The sequence below is a fragment of the Tachysurus vachellii genome, chromosome 25 (assembly GCF_030014155.1).
Source record: "Tachysurus vachellii isolate PV-2020 chromosome 25, HZAU_Pvac_v1, whole genome shotgun sequence".
In the NCBI taxonomy this organism is placed as follows: Eukaryota; Metazoa; Chordata; class Actinopteri; order Siluriformes; family Bagridae; genus Tachysurus; species Tachysurus vachellii.
In genome coordinates, this window is record NC_083484.1 from 12,629,588 (window position 1) to 12,656,061 (window position 26,474).

Sequence of the window (26,474 nt, forward strand, 5' to 3'; positions counted from 1 at the left end):
TTATGAAAGAATTGATTATAAACTCATTTCATAGCCATTAATTGTTCAGTTCCTGTCTGGTTTGTTTTGAACTCAGTGTCTGTCAGTGGGCGTGGCTTGCAATATCCAATCACAAAACGGAGCGCGGCCGAACGTGTGTCGCGCCAAAAACACAGCCGGCACTACTTTCGAATGAAGATCTTTACGCCAGCTTCCCTAAACCGTTTGGTGCCTCATAACACATTTGAAAAGCACAACAAACAAAAAAATCACATTTAATCCACACTACTATGACGATATTTTTTACGATTTAACTACAGGAATATATAATAATCTATAATATCGATTTTAGTGTGGATTGTAGGTCGGATCTACTTTTCGTCTCGAGAGAACATTCTGCTTTCAGGTCGTTGTGAGGCTCACGGTGACGTTTGTGGCGCCAGAAATCAAGAGCAAAGCGAGTTAATTTACGGACATATCGTCGTTTTCGAGTCGGTCGGGTCGATTGATATGGTTCCGGATATCGAATAAGGTCGATTTGTGTTTAAATGAACCGGTTTAGATCGTAAAGGATAAGATGGTGATGCTACGCAGCAGTAGTTCTGGCGCTGAGGCGCTGAAACGGGACTCGGACATGGACACGAGCTCCGAGTTTCTGTCGCTGCGGCGCGCGCACAAAAAGAAGAGTCTGGATGACAGCTGCAGCAGCACCGAGAACAGCCCCACTAACGTGAGTCTCTATCAGACATGACGCTGAAACTTAACGCGTTTATCTTTCCTTATAAATTTCATCAGGAGTAAGTTAGTTAGCTAGCTAACTTAGCTGGCTAGTAAGGCGTTAGCGGCTAACGAATTAGCTCGCGAATGTTTTCGGCTTTTCTCGCTAGCTGCTTCAGTAGAGCCGCCTGAGGTGAGTTCGGTAAGATTAAAGCAGTGTGTAGGAGTTTCTGACTTTTTATTTGACGCAGTAGATTTTATTTATATAAGCGAACTGTAAAATGGTAGAAAACAGCTTTTGTTTTATTTATTTTTTTGACAGGTAGAAAAGTCGTCTGTCTTACTAAATGTTATTTATCGGTGTTTGAGATGTAAACAGACGGCGCGGTTTCAGGGCTGAGATTCAAAATAAATACATTAATGCACAAAGTCTAACTTTCTTGAACACCTAAAATTCAAATTGGAGCTAAAGGACAATTTCGAAAGTTGAACAAAAACACTTATTAACTGTCGTCTGAATGTTGTCACAAATATTGTGTGTGTGTGGTGTGTATGTGTGTATATATGTGTGTGTGTGTGTGTGTGTGTGTGTGTATGTATATATGTGTATATGTGTGTGTGTGTGTATATATATATATATATAACCCCTTATAGCATGGCTAGTTGTTTAGTTGTTATGGCAGCATTAAATTGAAACATATAGAATGCCCACTAAATGTTCTTCACTATTGCAACTACAGACATTGTCAGAAACTCTGACATAGTGTGCGCATTTTAGTTCTTCTGTTATGTTTATATAATACAGTTATGAACGTCCATTTTTAGGGTTATTTGTCTGCTAAAGAAATAAACAGTGTGGGGAGAAGTGGCATGAAGACCAGAGCCAAAACAGACAAACATGCTGTTTCTTTTGCTGATGTGAGCAACAAACCGAATGGCTCTCCTCAAAAGGACGAGAAAAGCATGAAGCATTTAAGGTAGCGTTTCTCTTCATATCTAAGAATATAATTTCTTATACAGTTATATGGTACCTGTTAATGAAATTGAACAATTATACATTTATGTATTTATAATAGGAAATCTCCCAGATTGCAGAAAGATGAGAAGTCTGGTGATGAGATTACTGGTGTGTTCAGCTCTATTTCTTCCAATTTTATACATATGAAAGATAATAGATTCTAGAAATCTAGAAATTTTGCAATGTTTCATGCTAATTAATGAGTACTTACATTCATGCTCAATTCTAATGCTTATGATTTTCCAAAAATGTTTTTTCCTCCTAGCGGAAGATGAGATTAATCTGACTGCAGCACCAAAAAATCTTTGTGCCCGATTACGAGAGAGAAAGGTGGACTGCACTGTGAGACGCAGCTCTAGAATCACAAGATACAAGTTTAACGCCAGGGATCAATCTGTCCTCTATGACCGGCTCATTACTAAGTACGTTATTATTTACTAATAAACGGCGAAATAATGTGAAGTTCTATAAGACGGTACCGCATTCATTGTTGATCTGATTGGTGCAAAGAAGCCTCCAGTTTTAACATAGGAAAGTTTTCAGGACAGAGGTTTGCGGTTACTGATTACCCATAACATATTAACATAATGCGATGTAAATTGATATATGGAAATTCCAAAAAAAAAAAAAAAAATTAACTATAAGTTGATAAAAAAGTGTGAAATTCCATCCTTAGTTCATACTGTTGTGGTAGAAGAGAAATAAAACTCTTGATGAACGTAAGAAAAATAATCAGCTTAAAGCGAAAGTAAGTCGTGCGTCATTTGATTATTTTCCAACAACAGCATGTTGCCAAGTGTTTCATCTGCTACACTGTGCACTGAGACGCTCTTAAGGCAAAAAGTGCATTGCAAAAACATTATGGCTAGATGACTGTCTATTGCCGATGATGTCTTTCCCTTCAGCACTGCAGAAGCTGTTCTCCAGAAAATGGATGACATGCAGAAAATGCGCCGAAGGCTCGGTAGCAGAGACTCTAAAAAGGAGGTGAGCGCTGTTAGTTAGTTACTGAGGTGAGTACAGATAGTACAGAGTACACACAGCTCTTGACTGCATTTTTATTTTCTCTGACATATAGGATCTTAGAATGTATACCGGGTCCAAGAGGAAGAGAACCACAAGGTCCTCTGAAAGAACAGACGAGGAGAGTGCCAATGAGCAAGAGAATGGCCATGATGGTAATTATTCATTAAAGATGAAGATTGATAGATTGACAAATGGCACCGTGTTTCAGAGTTTCACTTTTTAAGCCAGACTTATAAAGGGAACTTTCTTGTAGTAATGTTTTCCACAAATGAATCATACATTACAAATATTTCTAGAATACACTGATCAGGAGGATGACAATGAAGACGGAGAAGGCACTGGAGAAGAAGAGGAAGAAGAGGAGGAGGAGGGGGACAATGACGAAGGTGATGACGACGATGATGACGAAGAGGAAGAAGATAATCAGAAACGCTACGAATTCAGACAGAGAAAAGCCGTTGTACGCTACCAAGCTCCTCTCGAGGGTCAGTATACTCACCGCATCGAGTCCGGCTTTGTGTGAACATTCCTACGAGATTCTGGTTCATGTTGACATGAGTGCTGCAGATTTGTCTACACATTCATATATCATAACCAAAATATTCTTTGAGAGATGACTTTTTTTTTTAAAGGCATATTTATTTCGATAGAAGCCATTATTATAAGTGTAAATCATGGCAATAGAGATGCACATTGTCATCGTATTCAACAGTATTCATAGACTGGCATTCAAATAAATGTTATTACGGGGGACGAATGTGTGCCTGGAAAGCATTTCCCATTCCATGACACTTCCACCACCAGCCTGACATAAGACAGCTTGGCTCTATTAAGACAGACATTTTTAAAGGTTTGGTAGCTAATTAGTGTTTAATGATGTTTTCTTCAGTAATTTTTCCCCTCTCCATTCTGCTGATTTGAATCATATGGACGTCATCAGATCTTATTGATTTATTGTCTTGTTTGCGTTTTCTTTTTATCCGTAGAGCCTAGGAAGCAGAGTATATTTTTCCGCCGCCACTCAACCCCATCCAGACGGAGGTATTCGTTCAGCACCACAAGACCATGCAGTCCATACAGCAGACACAGAAGTAGCAGGTCATCATCACTCGCCTTTTTTATTTTTTTTGTGCATTCATGTTTTCTAGCTTAGGGATGATCGAACAATTTTTTCACTCGGTGAAAAATTCTAGTGGCCACCCATAATCATCAACTTTAGTTTAATATTTAGTTACACTTTTTCCTACTAAGCCTGTGTCTTTCTGCTCCTTTGACTGCAGTTTTAGGAGAATTGAACCTGATGGGTAAGATAAAGCTTTATAAGGCACATCAGCACTGAGAAACCCAGTAATGCAGTTATTTCTGTGCAAGCACTTTGGTTTAAGAGATGGATTAAAGGTGGGGTGCACGATATTTGAAAAACGCTTCGGAAAACTGAGTCGGGTCGACTAACAAAACAAACGTGTAGCCAATTAGCAGAAAGGGGCGTGTCTTGTCAATATGCGGTGGAGAGAGTGTTCAGCGTGCATGTATGACATTAGCCTCTGCCATTACCTCTGCCTTGGTCGTCTTCCGCGTGAAACGAAGCAAAACATTTCACGGTACAACACACAGTACTACAAAAGCACATTTGTATTACCATAGTATTACTCATTGAGTTCATTTATTGATAAAAATATACCCTCGGCCAGCTGCCCCAGCAGGTTCCGCCATAATAGTTGCCTGGGTTGCGTATGTATGTGTGGGGCGGAGCTATCAAAACAGGGGTGACACCCATTTGGGTTAGGGGCTTTCAAACATCGTGCACAGATTTGGGTGTGTTTATTTATGGCACGTTTGGTGGTGTTTGGTCAAATCGCTTATATTCAATATTTATTTTATGACCACCGTTTGTGGTGTACATCTGCCCAACTTTCGGGACTTGTACAATTTTAGAGTGAAGAAACGGGCAGGTAACATCATTACAGACCCCTCTCAGCCCCGGCCACAACCTGTTTGGACGTCTCCCTTCAGGAAGATGTTACGGATCTCTGTGCACTACAACATCTAGACACAAAAACAGTTTCCCCCCCATGCCATATCTGGCTTAAACAGCTAATACAGGGATTGTTACCCGTGTTCTGTAATTCATTCTGTATTTCATTATCCATCTCTAATTACTGCCTTTTTCTCAAGTACTATGTAAATATCGTCGCTGTCAGGCGGAATCCTCGTATCTCCAAAACCGTTATTTTTCAGGCAGGAAATGAAAAAAACGCCGTACCTTATATGCAGTGCACAGGGTTTAGTCCGCGTTGCAGTGGATTGTCTTGCGCTAAATTCCTGTCCTCAGACGAGCACCAGAACTAGCGGGGGTCAAGATTTTTTTGAAGACATTTACCTCAGAAGACGTGTTGATTCGTTGCGACTCTTATTAAGGAGAAATATGCCACGAAGCTCTCCCAAGGAGTGAGGAAGAGGTGGACAGTTGAAGTGTCCAATGGAGTTAAGAGATTTGCGCTCAAGCTATTTAAGACTTTAGATTGGTTAATAACTTGTAAAAATAACAGACCCACGTGGGGACTGACCAATAGCATCGATATGTGAAAAAATATGAAATTGACAAAATTTGGACATACGAGGTTTCTGCCCGACAGCGACGATATGTAAATCCTTACTGTTTAAATGTTTACGGTTTCTCATGCCGTATATTTATGTACTTACAGGTGCATCTCAATAAATTAGAATGTCGTGGAAAAGTTCATTTATTTCAGTAATTCAACTCAAATAGTGAAACGTGTATTATATAAATTCAGTACACACAGACTGAAGTAGTTTAAGTCTTTGGTTCTTTTCTGCTGGAAAATGAAATCAGCATCTTTTAAAAAGCTGGTCAGCAGAAGGAAGCAAGAAGTACTTTAAAATTTCTTGGTAAACTGGTGCAGTGACTTTAATTTATTAAAAAAAAACCCACAGTGGACCAACACCAGCAGATGACATTTCACCCCAAATCATCACAGACTGTGGAAACTTAACACTGGTCTTCAAGCAACTTGGACTATGAGCTTCTTCACCCTTCCTCCAGACTCTATGACCTTGGTTTCCAAATTAGATACAAAACTTGCTCTCATCTGAAAAGAGGACACTGGACCACTAGTCAACTGTCCAGTTCTTCTTCTCCTTAGCCCAGCTAAGGCGCCCCTGACCTTGTCTCTGCTTCAGGAGTGGTTTAATAAGAGGAATATGACAACTGTAGCCAAATTCCTTATGAAGTCCATTCCTTGTGAAGTTCACCCAAATTCTTGAAGGGATTTTGCTTGACAAAGCTCTCAATGCTGCGGTTCTCTCTGTTGGTTGTGCGTCTTTTTCTTCCACACTGTTTCCTTCCACTCAACTTTCTGTTAACATGCTTGAATACAGCACTCTGTGAACAACCAGCTTCTTTGGCAATGAATGAATGTGGTTTAACCTCTTTGTGAAGAGTGTCAGGTCAACAGTCTTCCCCATGATTGTGTAGCCTAGTGAACCAAGTTGGGAGACCATTTTGATGGCTCAGGAAACCTTTGCAGGTGTTTTGAGTTGATGAGCTGATTCTCATATGGAATATGGTCACCATATTCTAATTTTTTTGAGATTGGTGAATTGGTGGGTTTTTGTTAAATGTGAGCCAAAATCATCACAATTAAAAAAAAAAACAAAAACCAAAGACTTAAATGATTTCAGTCTGTGTGTACTGAATTTATATAATACACAGGTTTCACTATTTGAGTTGAATTACTGAAATAAGTGAACTTTTCCCCGACATTCTAATTTATTGAGATGTGCATGAAGTTCCAAATTACCTGGCAAATAAATCTGATTCTGATTCCGATTCTGAAATCTTTTTGAATGTTTTTCTTTTTTCTTTAGACGTAGACACGCCATTCACAGTAGCGACTCAACGTCCTCATCTTCATCCGATGAGGAGAAATTTGAAAGGCGGAGGAGTAAGAGTAGGAACAGGCCAGCAAACAGGTAAAAGTCGCTCACTGATGAAATCCTGTTGTTTTGCAGAAGACACCGTAGGATATTTATAATGTATTTTTTTTGTGTCACAACACAATCCTTTGTTTTATTCCATACCTAAAATTCTGCTTTTGGGTATTCACAATACCAGAACAAAACTTTGTCCACAAATCTTTCTGTAGAACAAAGCTTTAGGTTTTAGTGTTTAAAAATTTCGTTTTTGTTCTGTAGATGCCTGCCAATGAACGTCCGGAAAGAGGATCTGTTAGGAATTCACAAGGACCGCATTAAGATCGGAGCAAGTCTTGCAGATGTTGATCCGATGCAGATTGACCAGACGGTTTGTGTATTTTTGTCTTGTTCCGTATTGTTCAGTCATTTAACAAAAAATCATATCGTTGTTATGATTTTGCATTGTTTTGCTAATTGCTGATTTTCCCCCGGGACTAGGTGCGCTTTGACAGTATCGGTGGTTTGAATAAACACATTGCTGCTTTAAAGGAAATGGTGGTCTTTCCTTTGCTCTACCCTGAGGTCTTTGAGCGGTTTAAGATTCAACCTCCAAGGTAATTTACTTTTTTTTTTTTTTTTTGAGAATTGAATGTGATGATCTGCTATGGCAAGACAGAGCCTTAACCACTCATTCAGCAGATATTGATAATCAGGAACATAATGGGATTGTTGGGACTGCATCTGGACACTTTAAGGACAATCATTAAAAAAAACATACACATTTATGTATATGTATATACATTATTTTTCCACTTATATTTTCATATTTTATATAGTTTTTATATTGTTTATACTTTTTTTTTATTTATCTATCTCCTTTTGGTTTTGTTTTTTTATCATAAATTTTAAGATTTAAGATCATAAATCTTTTTTTTTTATGCTTCTATACCGGACCGATACAAAAAGCATTTCACTGCATGTCGTACCCTGTATGTATGTGTATGTGACAAATAAAATTTGATTTGATTTGATGTTTTAGAGAAAACGTAGCTTGCATACATGTAGAAGGAATTTAACTCTGTGGGATGTTTCCTTTGCCAGAGTATATAGATTGGTTATTTGCCTAAAATAGTGGGTGGATGAAGCCATGTGTCTTCTTACCTAAATATTTAGTTTATATTTCTATATTTAAATTACAAATCATATATATATATGTAATCATATATATATAATTTTTTAATACATTGTCTTCTGTATTATGTATTAAAAATATATATATATATTTTTATATATATATATTTTTTAATACATTGTCTTCTAAAATGCAACAGAGGCTGTCTATTTTACGGTCCTCCGGGTACTGGGAAGACTCTGGTAGCACGAGCGCTGGCTAATGAATGCAGTCAAGGGGAGAAGAAGGTGGCCTTCTTTATGAGGAAAGGAGCCGACTGCCTCAGCAAATGGGTGGGAGAATCGGAAAGACAGCTTCGACTCCTTTTCGACCAGGTAGATTGTTTTTAATTTGTCTGTATGATGCATCACTAGTCAATTATTACTCTATTGACCGTATTGGTTTTGGTTCCAATTATTTTCTTTTGATGTTGATCAGCAATATTATGAATATTGTTACATTTTTATGTTTAAAAAAAGGTGCATTATGTCTTTAGGATATTTTTAATATATATTTAAAGCATAAAATAATTGCTTGTTGTTTGTTTGTTTAGTTTTTTTTTTTTAAGGCCATATATTATTACTCTTAGTGTTTTTTAATGGTTTTCTCACCTCCCAGTTTTATCTATTATAACACCGGTTTTTCCATCTTGTATCGGAAGGCATATCAGATGCGTCCATCTATTATATTCTTTGATGAAATTGATGGGATTGCACCTGTCCGTTCTAGTAGACAAGACCAGATCCACAGGTATGTTTAGATTTTATTTGTTGTTACGCCGACATACATAATATGTAGGAACTGATAGCAGATTTATTTATTTATTTATTTATTTATTTATTTGGGTCATCTGATGGTAAAAAACACTCTTAAAGCACATAGGGTATGTTTTAATTAGTGTGACACTTTTGGCAACAGCTCCATCGTGTCCACTCTGCTGGCTTTAATGGACGGACTGGACAGTCGTGGTGAGGTGGTCGTAATTGGAGCCACTAATCGTCTGGACGCCATAGATCCTGCTCTCAGACGGCCTGGACGCTTCGACAGGGAGTTTTTGTTCAGCCTTCCTGACAGAGAGGTGTGTCAAAAAAGACAAAAAAATTGTAATATCATCGGTGTTTTGTTTTGTTTTTTGTTTTGTTTTTTTTTCCTATTAAAAAACCCTTCTAAAACAATACTTTCAATTTTTAATCATTATAATTGGTAAAACATTACGCTGATATGGAGTTGATACTATTATAAAAGTAACGAGGACACTATGAGTTTTAGTAACTAGTGTCACAAGTATATCCTTTTGCCTGTTTTTAGGCTCGTAAAGACATTTTAAAGATCCACACACGACAGTGGGATCCGCAGCCATCAGATGCGTTCCTAGAGGAACTGGCTGACAAGTGTGTCGGTAAGCCTTCTACAGTCTCTCCTTTCATTACGAAGCGTGTTATTAGGAGAAGATTTAATAAAATTGTTTGCTATTTGTCTCTCTCTCAGGTTACTGCGGCGCAGACATTAAAGCAGTGTGTGCAGAAGCAGCCCTCTGTGCCTTGCGCCGTCGCTACCCCCAGATCTACACCACCTCGCAAAAACTCCTTTTAGATGTCGCGTCTATCAGCGTGGAAGGCCGTGACTTCTTGTCCGCCATGAGGAAGATCGTGCCGACATCTCAAAGGGCTATGGTGTCACCGGCCAAAGCTCTGACACCTGTAATTCAGCCCCTGCTCTCTAACACACTCTGTGAAGCCATGAAGGCCCTGCAGAAGGTTTTCCCTCATGTGGAGCAGGGCATAAAGAAGAGGAAAAAGAACAACAGTATGTTAAATAACTGATCGCTGTCATATATTTATGATCTAGTCTATAGTTTTATAACGGCACACACCCAAGTGTTTTATTTCTAGTGCCTATTGAACACTTCATCGTGATACCATACTGTCTGTTTATTGGTTTTAATTTTGTGCTGTAATGCTGTAATGTAACACAAAGATGGTCAATAATCCCTTGTCCGTTTGTACTGTAGATGCGGTTGGCGTTTTAGACGACTTGCTGCAGAGTGAAGATGAGGCCTCCTTTATGTGCACTAGTAATCCTGCCCAGACTAATACAGGCCCAACTGGCTCCTTTCTTCATTTTACCAAGTCAGTGTGTAACAGTGATTTAATATGATGTTTCTTGTTCGAATAGTCGGTAGAGTTTATGTTCTATTGTGCTTGCATGAAGCAGGATAGCCGCGCAGGAGCCGACCACGTTTAGGCCACGGCTGCTGCTCTGTGGGAATCTGGGCTCGGGGCAGAGTACACACCTGGGCCCTGCAATGCTGCATACGTTGGAGAAGTTTACTGTGTACACACTGGACATGGCGGTGCTTTTTGGAGTCAGCACTACTAGCCCAGAGGAGGCATGTGCGCAGGTAGACCACATACTCACTCTTCTGACCACTAAAGCTATCTTTCCGACCAGTCAATTTATGCCAATCAATTTCTTCTTTTTTTTTGTACATTTTAATAATAAATGTTTGTCCAAGGTTTTCTAAAGCTCTATGGTGCTAAACAGATGCTTCTATCAGTAAATGTGTCATGCTGATTATTATGAGAAATGTAGCTTGCTGATTTATAAATTATTACGTTTTAATCCTTATCCAGCTGTTCTGTGAAGCTAAAAGAACAGCCCCCAGCATCCTGTACATACCACATATGCAACGCTGGTGGGACACAGTGAGTTCTGCACTCAGAGCCACGTTCCTCAGTCTCCTGCAGGACATCCCCTCCTTCTCGCCCATCCTCCTCCTTGCCACATGCAGCCTGCCGTATCACAGCCTCTACACAGAGGTACGTATAACCTTCACTACCCGAGGTAACACCACTGCAGCTGTCTCACCCACCAACAAGGGCTAGGGTTTTTGTGTTAAACCGCCTGTTAGGTTTTTCTTGTTAGTAAGACTGGCACCTCTGGATTGGCATGACGATGTTGATCAAACTTTTCTAAAGGTGATTATTATTATAGACTCTTGGCCCTGACTAGTCCTTTTTTGTTTTGTTATTTTACTACAGGTGCAGGATCTGTTTCGTATCGAGTATGGGGAGGTGTTCGACATCCCACTTCCCTCCAAAGAGGAGAGGCACAAGTTCTTTGAGGATCTTATTCTGAACCAAGCTTCCAAAGCTCCATCTTCTAAAAGAGAAGCGGGTATGTTTTGTCAAGTTAGTTAATCAAAAACAATGTTTAAAAGTTAATAGGTTAATTTAAATAAACTAATGCATTTCCAGTACCCCTTTATCAATGACTAATGGTTAATACTTAATCTGGAACTGTTTCATTCTTTACCACTTTAAAATGAGCTGTTTGTTGTTACATCTTTATGTATAACCTTTATACAGCTTAGTAAGGGCCTGAGCCACTACAAGTCACCAAAACGGCTCAGTGGTACTTGAGATTCTGCAAGGCTCTCTGTACCCATACTGGAGGAATGAAAATCCTCACGTTCTTGATAAAATGCATTACATGATGCAGGATAGTGGAAGAGTAATAGCGGTTAAATGGACTCAAAAGCATTTGAAATCAGTTCTAAGTTAATTGTGAATATGTTGTACTCAGTTCTTCAGGCTCTGGAAGTTCTTCCAGTGGCCCCTCCACCTCCCCCACGCCAGCTCTCTGAGCAAGAGCAGCAGAAACTAGAGGAACAGGAAGAAGACACACTCAGGGAACTCCGCCTCTTCCTACGTGATGTCACCAACAGACTCGCTCAGGACAAGCGCTTCAAGGCTTTCACAAAGCCAGTGGACACAGAGGAGGTCAGAGTCATCACTTTTAATAAACCGAATCACTGTGTTCAAGTATTTTAACTAGATCATATTCAAGTCCACAAATCTGGTCCTCTTTGCTCCTTGGAATCTCCAGGTTCCCGATTACACTACAGTCATTAAGCAGCCCATGGACCTGTCCACGTTACTCTCTAAAATCGACCTGCATAAATACCACACTGTTAAAGACTATCTTTACGATGTGGACCTGATTTGGAAGAATGCTTTAGAGTATAATCCAGACAAAGATCCCTCAGGTGAAGTAGAATTTAAATGAAAGAACGGCAGTAAATAAAGGTTACTTGCAAGAAATATATTATTCATTGTTACTAAGTGGTTTGGTTTGCTTTTCGTTTCAGATCGCTTGATCAGACATCGTGCCTGCGCACTCAAGGACACGGTTCATGCCATCATCAAAGATGAACTAGATGAAAACTTTGAAAAGATCTGTGTTGAGATCAAGGAGTCCCGTCTGAGACGAGGTTCTTGTTTATTTATTACGGTCGCTGATCGTTTCTTTGTCTTTGTTGTCGTGCACTAAAGAGAATACCTTAATAGTAAAGACTCTAAAGGTGAATACTTCTTAGTAGTGCAGTATGTGGTTTGGGATGCAACCCTATCTGTAATCTGCCATTGTTATTGAGGTTTCGCAAGTATCACAGAGGTGTTACGAGAATATGTGCGTATATGTGTTACGAGAATCTGTGGCTGACAGCATGGTTACTAAATTTTTGGTGAAAGAGACAGAAAAACAAAACTTGATCTCGCCTATTAGCTCGTGCATTACGGTAAGTATGATGCCGACCTTTTTTTTCTGCAGTTTTGTGCTTTTAATTTTATTCCGTAGTGCTATTTGTGAATCACAGACACAGTCGTCCAATTTCAAAGGTCAACTGTTGTTCGATGATTAGAAAACCGCAAACGGTGGCAAACCAGCTGTTTTAATCTGTCAGCATGTTTGTATAGTGAGCTTATAGTCAGTAGGGCTCTGTGTGTCGAGTTAGTTAAAACTGCTGAGTCAGAGAGGCTTCACTTTTAGGATGCATGCGCTTCCCTGTCAAGTCAGATTAGACAGTTGTCGACAGGTCTTTGGTTCTACTACGCTCAGATGTTAAGATGTGTACATATCTGCACTGACGTTATGGCATTCAGTCGAAACCCGACAGCTCTGACTGGGAATTACTGAGAATTACAAAGACTCACAGGAACTCTTCCTTTACACAAAGTTTTAGAGGAAATTTTTTGTTTGCTCAACTTTTGCATAATGTTTATTTTCAGGTTGTACATCGTCCAGGTTTACACCGTCATATTACCATGTTCTTCCAAAAATCCAAGCATCTTCAGAGCCAAAGACTAATGAAAGTGGCCCTTCTAAAGATTCCCCCGTTACAGCAACAGTGACCACACCAAAACAACCAGGTAAACGGGCTCTCAGCTCTCCCAGGCTTCTGTCATGTTGTCTTGTGCTGGTCGATGTTGACACCGGAATAGTGCATGCCATTTCATTTATTTTATAGTAAAATATTATAAAAGTTGAATTGTGTAATACATGCTGCAAATAACAAAATTGTGCGTCCTTATAGTTGCACAGAGGAAACGGAGGCGCAAGAGGCTTTGGAGCAATGGGCTAATGCGCCGTAAGAAGTCTACACCGTTGCACACTAAAGACACAAACGGAGCCGAGTCGGATGAAGACGACGAAGATGAGGATGAAGAAGAGGGAAAAACAGCAGAGCAGGACCTAAATGAGTCTGAACACATGGACAGGAGCGAAAACCCAGAAACTGTGCACAGACACAACGGACAGGTCAGCAGCGTCGAAGGAGATTGCACCGATTCATCTGTGGATGGGATCCAGAATGGAAAATCTTCTGGAATACTGGAAGGAGAGAATAGAAACATTGGTGAGGTCCAACCAATGGAGCACTCCGGTGATAAAAGGGGTGCAGAGGGAGATGCAGGCATAGGTAAGTTATATCTTGGGGGAATGCTGTTATAGTAAAATAATAAAGGACAGAATGGTATGAAGAAGTCAAATCGATTATTTTCCCATAACACTGAATGTTTTATTTAATCCATATTGTTGTGGAACTAAGATAAGTTGATTGTATCAGTGTTTTTGCTTTCTTTATAGCAGCTATAAACAGCTGTTTTAACAGTGACTGACTATTTTCTTGATGGTATAAAAACAGAAATGCAGCTTGTCAATGAGAAACCGGAAAAGTGCAAATGGCCCAGTTTTGAAGCCTTAAAACTAAAATCGAGCCTCATCTCTGACTCCTGACACCGGAGACTCGTACACAAGAGGCGTTTAATAATTATACACATTATGTTTTAATGTGGCACTATTTACATGGCTCATCCCTTAAGCCTCTTTATTAGTTCCTATAAAAATGAAAACATACATGAATACGTATAATAAGGTATGCAAAACGTATATGACTTTCATACAAACCTGTGAATTTGTGTGATCTAGCTGTTCTTAAAACTTCCTGCCCAATCAGAGGCAGCAATTTAACAGCGATTGACATCAATTCAAACGAATTAATATAATTGAGCAGAACGTACACTATTAGTAAGATTTTGTGCTGTTTACCTCAGTCACATGAATAATGTTGATGGTCATATTTGTTTTTGTTTGTATAGAGAAAGGGATAAAGCGTATGACCAGAGGCTTAAAGTTACAGGCTCAGAAGCAGCTTGATTTCAACACTGCCATGAAGGTCCAGGAGCAGAAGAGCCAGCAAGTCATTGTGGATCACAACAAGCTAAAGGTATGAACCATTATTAGTGCTGCAGGGCTTTCTAACATAGTTGTAATGAAGAATAGACTTAAGAATATTGTCTTGAAGCCGTTCCACACTGGCAGCGTAATCATTTTGTACATTCATTCAAAACAAAATTACTATAATAATAATAATAATAATAATGTATAATAATATTTAGTGGACTCTAAGCATACACGTGGAATAGAATTGATATGAGAGTGAAACAAATACTCCTCAGTAAGGTCTATTTTTAAATTAAGCTAAGGAATTTGAAAAACACATGATTCTTATTTATTCCAGCTAATTAACCATACATATTTTACTGAAAGTTAATCCTATAAAGAGAGCACAGGGGGACTGTTCTAGAAAAATGGACTATTATCGATAGCAGCGTTTAATCTTTTGTTTCTCCAGCATTTTGTTAACGAACTGTTCAAAGTGACTCGTCGTTTTGGTTTCAGAATCTTTTGCAGATGGTGGTAGTCAAGACTGAAGGTTACGAGGTTGACCGTTTAGAGAAGCTTTACGCTCGTTTGTGCCAGAGCATCTACAGACACAGGAAAAATCATGACAAGACCGCACTTATACAGGTATTAATGGATACTTAAATACAACAAAGGAGACCGACTCGCTCAAGATATTCTATTTGGCAATATTGTATCTGAAATGTCAGGTACTCAAGTAATTTCTTGAATGGTTGTATGAAAGAAATAATACTCTTTTTCTTGCTGTTCTGTACCTATGGAACATGGCTGTACTGCTGAATCACAGCTGAGCTAATACAGTGATGCCTCGAGATATGAGTGCTTTGACATACGAATTTTTTGAGATACGAGCTGTGATTCGACCAAATTTTTGCCCTAAGATACGAGCAAATTTTTGAGATACGAGCATCCGAGCCGCCGCCGCCGAAACAAAGATCCCCAACAAGACGCATGCACACACACACACACGCATGCACACAGACACACACACATCCGGCAAATGAGGCTTCGTCAATGTGTCAGTGAGAATGCTGAATGTGAGCCATGACATCAGAGGATTCCTTAGATGAGCTTTTTGCTGCTTGAGTTCAGCTTCGTCTCTTCCTTTTCCTATTGAATAAACAGTCTCGTAATCAGAAATCAAGCAAAATCCACAATATTCAGAGTAAACTGCACACATACGCACATATGCGCGCACACACATATAAAGCCGCCTTTCCACTGCACACGAGAAACGACGGCCGATAAACCGGAAGCCATTTATTTCCTATGGAGAGTCGCAAAGGCGCTGTGTGAGGTGCCGACCATCTGCAGATCCGTAATTTTCGGATCCGTTTTAAGCGTTGGATCCATTAAAAAATTTTAACTTGTGCGGCTACACCGCATCTGATATGCCGACCGGACAGGTTTTTATTAAAAAGACCGGCAGATGTTTGTTAGTGAGGAAAGAGTGACAAAAAAGGCAAAAACAAGTGAAGAGAAAAGCGATGAAAATTAAGCAAAATTAATGTAAAGAAAACAGAAATTGTAGCAATTAAGTTAAGAGAATTTCAGTTAAGTTCCTTAATTTTAGTGAAGTTAAGTTCCATTTAAGTAGCATTAAGAGTGCAAGTAAGTGAACGAAAGTGAAAGTGTAATTCCTCCTAACTCCTCCGCCTGTTTACTCCTCCCTCAACCTCCGTGCGCATCTTCCGTAAAGTAAAACCAGTTTATTTTTTTAACATTATCTTTTATTACTGTATGTTTTATTTGTCATTTATATATACAGGTACTGTACATTTTTCATATTCAAAACACAAACAAAACAACTGGAGTGGAATTTTGCGAGCTGGAACGGATTAATGGGATTTCAATTAATTTAAACGGGGAAAATTGTTTTGAGATACGAGCAATTTGAGATACGAGCAAAGTCACGGAACGAATTAAACTCGTATCTCGAGACATCACTGTGTTCATTATAGCAACATGAGTAATTCCAGAAACTAATTGTAAAACTAAGCTAATTATCGTTTTTAAATTTCTTTACAGGAGATGACAAAGGAGGTGGAGTTTTCATAGTTTACCTAAACAATACAAACTAATTCATGCATAGTACTAAATTATATTTTACTACAGTGATTAAAAGCCTGAGTGATGTATATTTCTTATATATTCATGATCTATTAAAAATTTTCTCAGCATTTTTTTGGTCCTGTGCTTTTCTTCAACATATTGCTTCTTTCAGTTGTATCCTATGTGTGTGGATGATGTGTGTGTATATGATGTGGATGATGTGTGTGTGTGTGTGTGTGTGTGTATATGATGTGGATGGTGTGTGTATGATGTGTGTACGATGTGGATGTGTGTATATGATGTGGATGGTGTGTGTATGATGTGGATGGATGTGTATGGTGTGTGTGTATATGATGTGTGTGTGTGTTCCTGCTGTGTGGTTTGCACTTAGTATTGTCATTGAACTAATACTGTTTGAAAAACCTGTATGAGTCTGTATGAGATTTATTTATAATGTAGCTCATCTTGAATAATAAAAATGAAACAGTGTTTACTGAGATGGGGAAATTCCGTGCGCTGCTTTCCAGTGAGTCACGTGACCTCAATGGGTCTCATTGGTCGGTTACGTGGGTAAACCTCGGAAGTTTTCAGCAGCCGACTGACGCCGTTTGGACGCGGTGCCTTGCATGACCGAACCCCAGTAGGTTACTTCATGTATTTTACCTTCTGTTCGCACGTTGATATGCAAAAAACTTTGAACGTTTCATGTCCTTTTTTGAAGTCGCCATGGGGAGTCGCCTGTCGATGACGTAAACACGTAACACTGACAGCAGAGACGCCTCTCATTAAAGAAAATGGCATTAAAAATGAGGCTCAGGTTATCGCTGCGTTTGATGAACAAATGATGTGATTTAGTACAGGGTTTGTACGCACGGCTGCGTGTGAACAAAAAAATCAACTGTCGCCTTGCATCTATCGCCAAGCTAATAACAGAGGAGCCGAGGAGCGGCTAGTTAGCATAGGTTAGCTTAGCATAGGTTAGCTTAGCATAGGTTAGCTTAGCTTCAGTATTGCAGCCTGAACCGGTGAAGCGAAGCGGGTTAGCTGTTAGCATTCGAAAAAAAAAAAAAAAACACTTGGGCTTGTGCTGAACAGTGAGCGGTTTCTCCCCCGGTGAGTTTACAGCAGTTTAGCATCCTCGTGTTCAGTCTTGGTTGACAGCCAGAAGCTAACTAACTGTCTCAAAACACAAGATATAAATACAAGTTTTAGCTACTTGTCTACAAGCGTTATACATCACTTATAACGGCTTATAATACACAGCTGTGTGAAGGAGTGGAATAAGTAACGACCTGTAATATTCCCAAAGCATACAGGCTGGTTATTTAGGTTTATTTCTAATAGAAATCAAAAGCTCTTTTGCTTTCTGCACTTTTTGTTTTTTGTTTTTTTGTTTGTTTGTTTTAAAAAAAAAAAAAAAAATGATATTTTAACAATTATTTTCGTTTATTTTATTTCACCTAAATGTATTCTGATGGAATCGATGGGAAGTAAAAGACAAAAAACAAACCAAAATAAAACATTGCCTGCTTGTTCATAACACGGTTAAAATTAAAGTCCACACTGAAACACGTTCATTTTGTTTATGTATATATTTCAGTATATATGATGTGCTTCCAGTGATGTCTAGTGATTCCTGTGAGAAGTGAGTTTGTGTCCTGTGCTGAAATCACAGGGAGGCAATGTCCACAGTTCAATGTCTGTAGATATAATGTACGCAATGTCGAGATTTTGCTGTTCATAAAAACAAAAAGAGCGAAAGCTTATTTTCTCTAAATTTCCCAGTGATGTGCATCAAAGTACTAAGAAATCCAGCACAGAAATAGTACAGATGTTAAAGTTAAACATTGGACTTTATGGTCCAGAATGCAGTGCAGTTATATGACACAGTTGCACTGATGTTGCCTTAAAGCTTTCCTCTGACGTTTTTGTGTAAAAGTTGTAAAAGACACGGTGATTACGACCAGGTGACGTTGTGTGAAAACCATTTATGTTTCTACTCCTGCCTGTTTTCAGTTTTTGTTTCTATTCATTTTACTATTTAACATTTTAACATGATAAATTACCGTCGGCTTCATGCATCGTATTCATGTTGGGGGCCATCGATGCTTTTTGTCCTGAAAATGCCAGAATACCTGAGAAACTTCCTGAGTTGTAATTACAACATTGAGGTGGCCTGTGCCTGCAGATTTATGAGATTATATGCTATTGGAGGTAGAATCAGAAGAGCTTTATTGCCAAGTATGCTTACGCATACAAGGAATGTGTTTGTGTCATACGCTTCCAGTACACAGAGACGGCTAAATGAGAATTACCAAGAAAATACACATGTTAAAAATAATAATAAAAAATAAATTGTATGTACAGTTGTGCTATATATGGTAGAATGGAATAGAATAGAATGAGAGGCAGAGATGTACTAGGATGGAATTAAATGTAAGGTTATTGCACACTGTTTTTGCATAATGGTGGGAACATTTTAACTGTTCATGAGGTTGATTGCCTGGGGGAAGAAACTGTTCTTGTGGCTGGTTGTGCTGGTATTTGGGGCTCTGTATCAACCGGCCAGATGGTAAAAGTTCAAAAAGTGGATGGCTTGGATGTGAGGGATCCAGAGTGATTTTCTGAGCCCTTTTCCTCACTCTGGATATATACAGTTCTTGTAGGGTGGGTAGGGGTGCACCAATAATCTGTTTGGCAGTCCGAACCGTTCTCTGTAGTCTTCTGATGTCCGATTTAGTTGCTGAGCCAAACCAGACAGTTATAAAAGTGTGCAGAACAGACTCAGTGACAGCTTCCTTAACTGGCTTAGGAAGTACATCCTTGGTTCTTGTCAATGTGAGTGTCCCACTTCCAGTCCTGGCAGATAGTGAACTTGAATGCCGTCAATGCAGCCACAGTGCTGTCCATGTTGGTGAGTGGGGGGAGTGCAGGGGGGTTTCTCCTGAAGTCCACAATCATCTCCACAGTTTTGAGCGTATTGAGGTCCAAGTTGTTGTGATTGCACCAGACAGCCAGCTCTTTAACCTCCTGTCTGTAGGCAGAGTCGTCTCCGTCTTTGATGAGGCTGATGACTGTAGCGTCATTGACATTGGGATCATCAGAGGTGCAGTCATTGGTGTACAGGGAGAAAAGCAGTGGGGAGAGAACACAACCTTGAGGCACGCCTGTGTTGTTGGATTGGCTGTTGGACATGATCATAAAAGTTGAAGCTGGACAAACTAAAGGACTAAAGCACTGCTGCATCACTCTCTTTAGGTAGAGAAAAAGTGAATGATAAATACCGCTGATGGGACTATCATCAGGTTGTCGGATGGCTTTGTGGGTAATGGAGAAAACTGTAGACCATGTCTAAACTAAAAAGTCGACACTTCAACTATTTTGTACAAGAGTGAAGAAAACATGTTGATTATAAAGATAACTCTGCAAACCATTTAGGGTGGATTTTTTTCTTTAAGTAGCTAACTAACCAAAAATTAAGTAATTCAAATGTGATCTTTATCTGATTTTTTTTTTCTTTTCTTTTTTTTAAGCAGATTGGAGTGGGGCAAACTTTTAGCATGTGAATTTCTTGCCGCTTCAGACAGTCTTCGCCATCTCAAAGCCCCTCTGGTGCTACAGACACAATGTCGAGCCGAAGGAAGTCCACCACCCCCTGCATGGTGCTTCCATCTGATGTAATGGAGCAGGATGTGGATATGGAGAACCTTGCAGGGGAAGAAGGAGTTGAAAACTCTGTCGAAGGCCCTACAGAGGGCGTACTGATTCCCTTGGACAGTGAAGGAGGTAAGGGTTGGTATCGTAAAGAAAAAAACCTTGAGAACAGTTTTGAAAGGTTTAAAATATCTATCACTATGCACTCGTATTTTTTTCAGAGGTACATATCTATCATATATCTATCATATCATATCATATACATATATGTCATATCTATCTCACGTTGAAGGCCATCAACTATTGAATCAATGGAAAATGACCACAATAGTAACTACTGACCAGATATTATTTGGGCGATCGCCTATTCTCAGAATAAATAATTTTGTACATTAACAGTTTGTGTTGATTGTCTACTGGCAGGCTGTTTTTCTGGCAGTTCTATGCCTGGTCAGGTCCCTTTTTATTGTTTGAGAGGCCGAAATGTGTATTGCAGCATACTGGCTTCTGTTATTAATATAACCTATATGCACTTCTGTGGTAGATGTACCTGAATCAATGGCAGCTGAATTTAGTTACAACGATTTTATTTAGTTTATTTAATAATACTGGTGCAGAGTTTATTTTGTAGTCTTCATGCAAAGGCTGAAATTGTTTTCTTTCCCTATTCTCAGAGCCTGAAGACAGCGTAAGCCATGCTGCAGGAAAACGCTCAAGTCAAACTGCTGTAGAGCAATCAGTCACAGATATGACTGCTGAGGGAAACATTCAGGCTGAGTCAGAGGACATTGAAGATCCTTCTATCACTGGGATTTCTCTCAGCAAAACTCCTATTATGAAAAAGAAGCCTGAGCCCAAAAGAATCGCAGTGTCTTTGAAAGGGGCAGAAGAGGCTGAATCGTTAATCGAAAGCGAAGGGGATCCGGATTCAATGGAAGCACCCTCTATTACAGCAGATATGACCACCTCAATTCTTGGTGATTCCACGAAACCTAGTGTGTTTGTTGGCATTCCCAACCCATCTCCTGCTGAGCAAAAGAAGCCAATTGTGAACCCTGCAACAGTGCTTCCTGCTGGCCTAGCCCAGGTTCTGTCAGCCCTGCAGGCCCAGCAGAGTGCTCAGACTCAGCTCCTGATTCCAGTGAGCAGCATTCCAACCTACAACACAGCCATGGACACAAATGCACTTCTGGTGAACACGTACAAGAAATTCCCTTATCCGTCTGTGACTGAGATTATGGGCCTTTCAACCCAAACCAAGTTCTCAGAGGAGCAGATAAAGATCTGGTTCTCTGCTCAGCGTTTGAAGCATGGTGTCAGCTGGACGCCAGAGGAAGTTGAAGAGGCCCGAAGAAAACAGTTTAATGGCACAGTCCACACGGTGCCACAGACCATAACAGTCATTCCGGCTCACCATCTCTCCGCTACCAATGGTCTCCAATCGATCCTTCAGACTTGCCAAATAGTGGGGCAGCCAGGTTTGGTTCTGACACAGGTTGGGACTGCAAATAGCTTACCAGGCACCACCCCTATAACACTAACTGTTGCAGGAATGCCTAGTCAGAGCCAGGCATCTAAGATCACTGCTTGTCAGACCAGCTCTGCTGTTAGCGAAACAAAAAGAGCCACGACTGTCCAGCCACCATCACTGACTCCTCAGGAGAGCTCTGCTCTCAACGCCGATCACTTTGGTCTGCGCCCGAAGAAGTCTAAGGAGCAGCTGGCTGAGCTGAAAGCCAGCTACATGAAAAACCACTTTGCCAGTGATGCTGAAATCGCCAGGCTGATGAAGCTGACCAACCTCACCAAAGGCGAGATCAAGAAGTGGTTCAGCGATACCCGTTATAATCAGCGAAATTCTAAAAACAACCACTTCAGCATACCCCATGAAAGCTCACGGACCAACAACAACAGTGCCACCATTGTTATCGACTCTAGTGACGAGACCCCTCAGTCACCAACGCCGTCACCTGTCAAAGAGAAGGAGACCCGCAAGACCTGGAACCCATTTCCGGACTTCACTCTGCAAAAGTTTAAGGAGAAGACCCCAGAGCAGTTGGTGATTCTAGAAGAGAGCTATCAAAAATGCGACACCCCAACAGATGAAGAACTGAGTCGACTGAGAGCCGAAACAAAGCTCACCAGGCGGGAGATTGATGCGTGGTTCACAGAGAAGAGGAAAACTCCTGTCACAGAGTCATCTGAACAAAAGACGGATGAGATGGATGGTAAGCCCACCCAGAGTAAAGGTAACCAGAGTCCAAATGGAGGGAAAAAATTGTCCAAGGAAAAGATCACAAAGAAAACTCCAGAGCAGCTTCATGTCCTCAAGAGTGCCTTTGTACGCACTCAGTGGCCATCTGCCGAGGAATACGACCAACTAGCTGAGGAAAGTGGGCTACCCCGATCTTACATTGTTAATTGGTTTGGGGATACCAGATATGCCTGGAAGAATGGGAACCTGAAGTGGTACTTTTATTACCAGAGTGGCAACTTAGAGGGTCTGAATGGCAACAAGACCAGGAAACGGCGGATTAGGAACCGTGGCTGGGGAAGGTCTCGGAGCAGGAGAGCCAGAAAATCCACAGGTTCTGAGAAGTCCCCACCCATAAAGTTCAAGACCGGGAAAGAGTTTCTTAAGGAATACTACTTGAAGCACAAGTTTTTAAATGAGCAAGATCTGGATGAGCTGGTAGCCAAATCGAACATGAGTTATGAGCAGGTCAGGGAGTGGTTCGCGGAGGTTGGTAGGAAGGTAGATATGGGCGCAGATCCTTTTGAAGATAACACTGGTAACGAGCAAGAAGAAGAGGAGTCCGAGGGAGAGAATGAGATGGCAGTTGAAGAGCAAGGGCCCTCAGCTGCCGGTGATGATGATTGCGATGACGATGATGATGAGGATACTGATGATAGTGATTCCTGGGAGCCCCCACAAAGTGTTCGAAAAACCTTGTCAGGGTCTGAGGAACACTGATTCGTCGGCTGCTTTACCTTCGGAAATAATCAAGGTTTGTGAAAAAAAGAGTAACTGAGGATCCAGTTACAACACATGACTAATTCTGCTTGTGCCGCTTTTACATTGCTCGCTTTCCTATTCAAGCTTACTGTTAGTGTTTGTTTTTTGAAATTTGCAGACACAAATTGAAGACTGGTTCTGTCGAATTCAAGATATCTCTCAGCTACGTTTATCTACGAACAGTCTTGCACACAAAATGAAGAATCCTGGCCCAGCTAGTCTGTACCTTCAAATGTGCAATTTGACTATAATTAAAAAAAAAAAAGACTGAAAAAAGGATCATTTTATTTCAGGTTATGGGCAGATTTTTTTTAAAGAAAACATTCCTCCCTTTGCCACAAGGAGGATCTATGGTGCCAAAGTTACTTTTGCTGAATGTTACGGTTCCCTGTTTTGTGAAAGGAAATAGTCAATCATGAAAATATGAGTATTTCTTGAGAGATAGACTGAGAGAGCAAGAGACATGCACAAAAAAAAAACCTGGGCACTTTTTGTTGGAGTTTTTAAAAAAACCCTGCCTCTTAAGCCATCCAATGGCTTCAAGTATGAAATCATGTCTTGTATGAAATCTGTTGGAGTTTATTCTACAGTAATAGTAGGCCAATCATATTCAACTTCACTTTCTAAATCTACTGAGTGTAATATGTAAACGAATACAGCACATCCAGTGAAGATCTGTAGCTCTGATGAACAGAAGGCTGCTCTGGTGTCATGTGAGTCGGCTTTCCCAGGATTTGGAGTTTCTCCTTGGGAGCCTAAAATGATGGAGCACAGCTGCAGAAGACTGTTAGTGGACTATTATCAGTGCCTGTACAAAGGAGCGGGACTGTGTTTTTTGTTCCCTTCTTGCACTGCTTCACCTGGACTCTTTTAAAGCCCCGTTTCTATTTTATTTGTGGTTTGCAGAGTCTTAACAAATTGTCGTTTGTATTTCCCATGTGTACCTGAAGCTTAACCCTTATGTTCTGTTCAACTTGTTTAAAAAATTTCTATGTTGAAAAGTTGAACTGATCTCTCTCTTACGTGAGATTCTCTAATTAATGAAAAAAATGGTTTTTTTTTTAAATATTTATATTACATATTCAGGTCTATTTAGCCAGGGAAGTACAAAATTTCTTAGTGTTAAATATTAGTTTGGGGTTTTTTTTCCTTGAAAAAAATGAATTTTTTAAATTTTTTTTTTAAAGTCACTCTTCTGCTTCCTTCATCTCTGAACACATAGAAGGGTTGTAAGTGTTCATACGCATAAAATTTGGGTATATTTTTAATATTAAGTATATACTATGATGCATCCCTTTGTAGAAAATGAATTGTTTTGCTATATAACCTCAGAATTCCTTGCTACACCGAACAGAACATGAGGGTTAATAGGGACAGGAAGTTCACTTCCCATGTGAAATCTTAAGGAATCTGTTATATAGATAATGGCCCCACTTTTTAATAACTAATATTTTTTATTAGTTTAATTTTCTATGAAAAGGAATGAATGATTTCTATACCCTGGATGTTTTTTCAATTGTCCCCTCTTGTAATATTGCATGCTGCAGCTGTTGAGAGTATGAGAAGAAGAAAAAAAAAGCTCATTTTGTACATACATTTTATGGTTGCATTTTTTAAGTCGTTTTAAGCAATTTTATAAGTTTGTATTTATGATGATGATGATGATGATGAGGACAAATCCCTCCGTGGCCCAAGTGGAGTGCTCGTACGGTGACCCTTTTTTGTGTGCGCTGAATTGTTAGTGTGATTTTGATTTTTTTTTCTCTTTTTTTTTCCTTAGGCAGAGCTTTGCCTAAAACTCCACTTGAATTGTTCTCTTGTCGGTGAACTTTTTTTTTTTGCCTGGTGTCCTCCATGTGATTCTGCACTTGTAGAGTATTGTAGACAGGAGATACATGATGAGTATTGTCTGAAAATTCACACACCTTTCTGCAGCATATCCATAAAAACAAAACAAACAAACAAAAAAAAAACTTTCATCTAGATTTTAAAATGATGCATATACTTTTTTTTTTTTCTTTTTCCCGGAATGTGTTCTGTGAACTACTGCCTCCTTACATCTGTCACTAGTCATGTTAACAGCAGTACATTTTACACACGATCAACTTAAAATCACTGTAAGGCTCAGTAAAGCTCATTTAGGTCCAGAAATACGGTCGGGCACCATCATGGAGGAAACTTGTGAAATCATACCGAGCCTTAAAATTGAATCGGTGGCAGAAGCTTTATTTTCCAGAGCCATACGCCTTGTGCAATGCTTTTAATTTAAAACTGTTTTAATAGGCTGTGGCTTGATTTAGACAAAAGATATATTTTCTACTTGTTTGAGGACAACAATAAATTTAGATGAAAACCAACGTGTGTGTTATTTTGAACTGTTTTTATATTTCAGGGCTCTTGTGTAGAAAACTTTGGAAAAGATACAGATTGCGGGATTTCAGAAGAAGGCCTTCATCCTTAGTCCTCGCTGAAAGGTCTTATGATGTGTATATAAGGGCGATTCTCAAAAGGACTTTTTGTACCTGAGGCGAAAAAAACCATTAAAACGTTGCTCTATGAAATGTATGATTATTTTATGCAAAAGTAAATCATTTGTAATGAAAATTTCAATGCAAATTTTTCCTTTGCATTGAAACCGTGTCTCTAATGCAAGTCATATTTTATCTTTTCCTTTCAAAGTAGACACTCTATAACCTTAATGTTAGAAATGTTCAGGGAAGTTTAAGGGAAGCACAATATTAGTGTTCTGTAGTAGTAATTATAATACATCATTATTATTGCCCACATGTAAGGAATAATATTGCTACCTAAATATCGAACAATAACGTTTAATCTAACTTGTCATGTCGTTGCAATCTCATTGCAGTTTCATTTCCTTTTCAAAACCTGGAAAATTATTATAAAAAACAAAAGGAAAGAACGTAATTGTAATTAACAAACTATTATGAGATTTGCAAATTAGTTTGTTTGCGAGACACCGTGACTGGTAGCCAGCTTTTAGCATTCTGCTAGTTTGTATAGTGAGTTGTCGTGCTTGCTAACATAGAAATTAGAAACAAAACTCTTGTTAGTTATCACTTAGCTAATATTATCTTACTATCTTGGTATAAACGGTGCTTATTTATCATATAATCCAAATCAGAAATAAAATTTCTGCTAGTTAGCCTTGGCTAATGTTTTCAATCATTACTTGCTAAAAACAGGCGCTAAACAGGTGTCACTTGAGACAGATTGTTTTTTCTTGTTTTTACTAACATAATTTAACTTTTTTTTTTAATAAACTTTAACTTGAGGGAAATTTTTATTTGTTTATTTAGATGAGATGTATACATGAGTAACATATTTGTTTATTTAGATGAGAT

General features: G+C 39.4%; 2 protein-coding genes across 8 annotated transcripts; both read left to right on the plus strand.

The window, feature by feature from the left end:
• The first annotated feature begins 395 nt into the window (after positions 1 to 395).
• Positions 396 to 16,570, plus strand: LOC132840100 (ATPase family AAA domain-containing protein 2-like). 4 transcript variants are annotated; one of them, XM_060861490.1, is made up of 29 exons: positions 396 to 709; positions 1,522 to 1,673; positions 1,773 to 1,822; positions 1,980 to 2,136; positions 2,620 to 2,701; positions 2,793 to 2,892; positions 3,037 to 3,225; positions 3,727 to 3,838; positions 4,021 to 4,044; positions 6,629 to 6,733; positions 6,956 to 7,064; positions 7,175 to 7,290; positions 8,008 to 8,182; positions 8,509 to 8,597; positions 8,766 to 8,925; positions 9,156 to 9,246; positions 9,336 to 9,653; positions 9,859 to 9,976; positions 10,059 to 10,248; positions 10,481 to 10,666; positions 10,889 to 11,024; positions 11,433 to 11,629; positions 11,736 to 11,895; positions 11,998 to 12,120; positions 12,917 to 13,057; positions 13,222 to 13,605; positions 14,285 to 14,412; positions 14,868 to 14,996; positions 16,419 to 16,570. In XM_060861490.1, exons 1-29 carry the CDS (start codon positions 557 to 559, stop codon positions 16,446 to 16,448), a joined length of 4,104 nt encoding a protein of 1,367 aa, XP_060717473.1. In that variant the 5' UTR covers positions 396 to 556; the 3' UTR covers positions 16,449 to 16,570. The 4 variants fall into 4 exon arrangements, with proteins under 4 accessions (XP_060717473.1, XP_060717474.1, XP_060717476.1 ...); XM_060861491.1 differs by having other exon boundaries at positions 10,062 to 10,248; XM_060861493.1 differs by lacking the exon at positions 4,021 to 4,044.
• Positions 16,571 to 16,961: 391 nt separating this feature from the next.
• On the plus strand, positions 16,962 to 25,469 carry LOC132840064 (zinc fingers and homeoboxes protein 1-like). Of its 4 annotated transcripts, XM_060861414.1 has the most exons (4): positions 17,127 to 17,555; positions 19,979 to 20,228; positions 20,771 to 23,104; positions 23,231 to 25,469. In XM_060861414.1, exons 2-3 carry the CDS (start codon positions 20,069 to 20,071, stop codon positions 23,068 to 23,070), a joined length of 2,460 nt encoding a protein of 819 aa, XP_060717397.1. In that variant the 5' UTR covers positions 17,127 to 17,555; positions 19,979 to 20,068; the 3' UTR covers positions 23,071 to 23,104; positions 23,231 to 25,469. The 4 variants fall into 4 exon arrangements, with proteins under 4 accessions (XP_060717396.1, XP_060717395.1, XP_060717397.1 ...); XM_060861413.1 differs by lacking the exon at positions 17,127 to 17,555 and adding an exon at positions 16,962 to 17,082 and having other exon boundaries at positions 19,976 to 20,228; positions 20,771 to 25,469; XM_060861412.1 differs by lacking the exon at positions 17,127 to 17,555 and adding an exon at positions 16,968 to 17,082 and having other exon boundaries at positions 20,771 to 25,469.
• Positions 25,470 to 26,474: the final 1,005 nt, after the last annotated feature.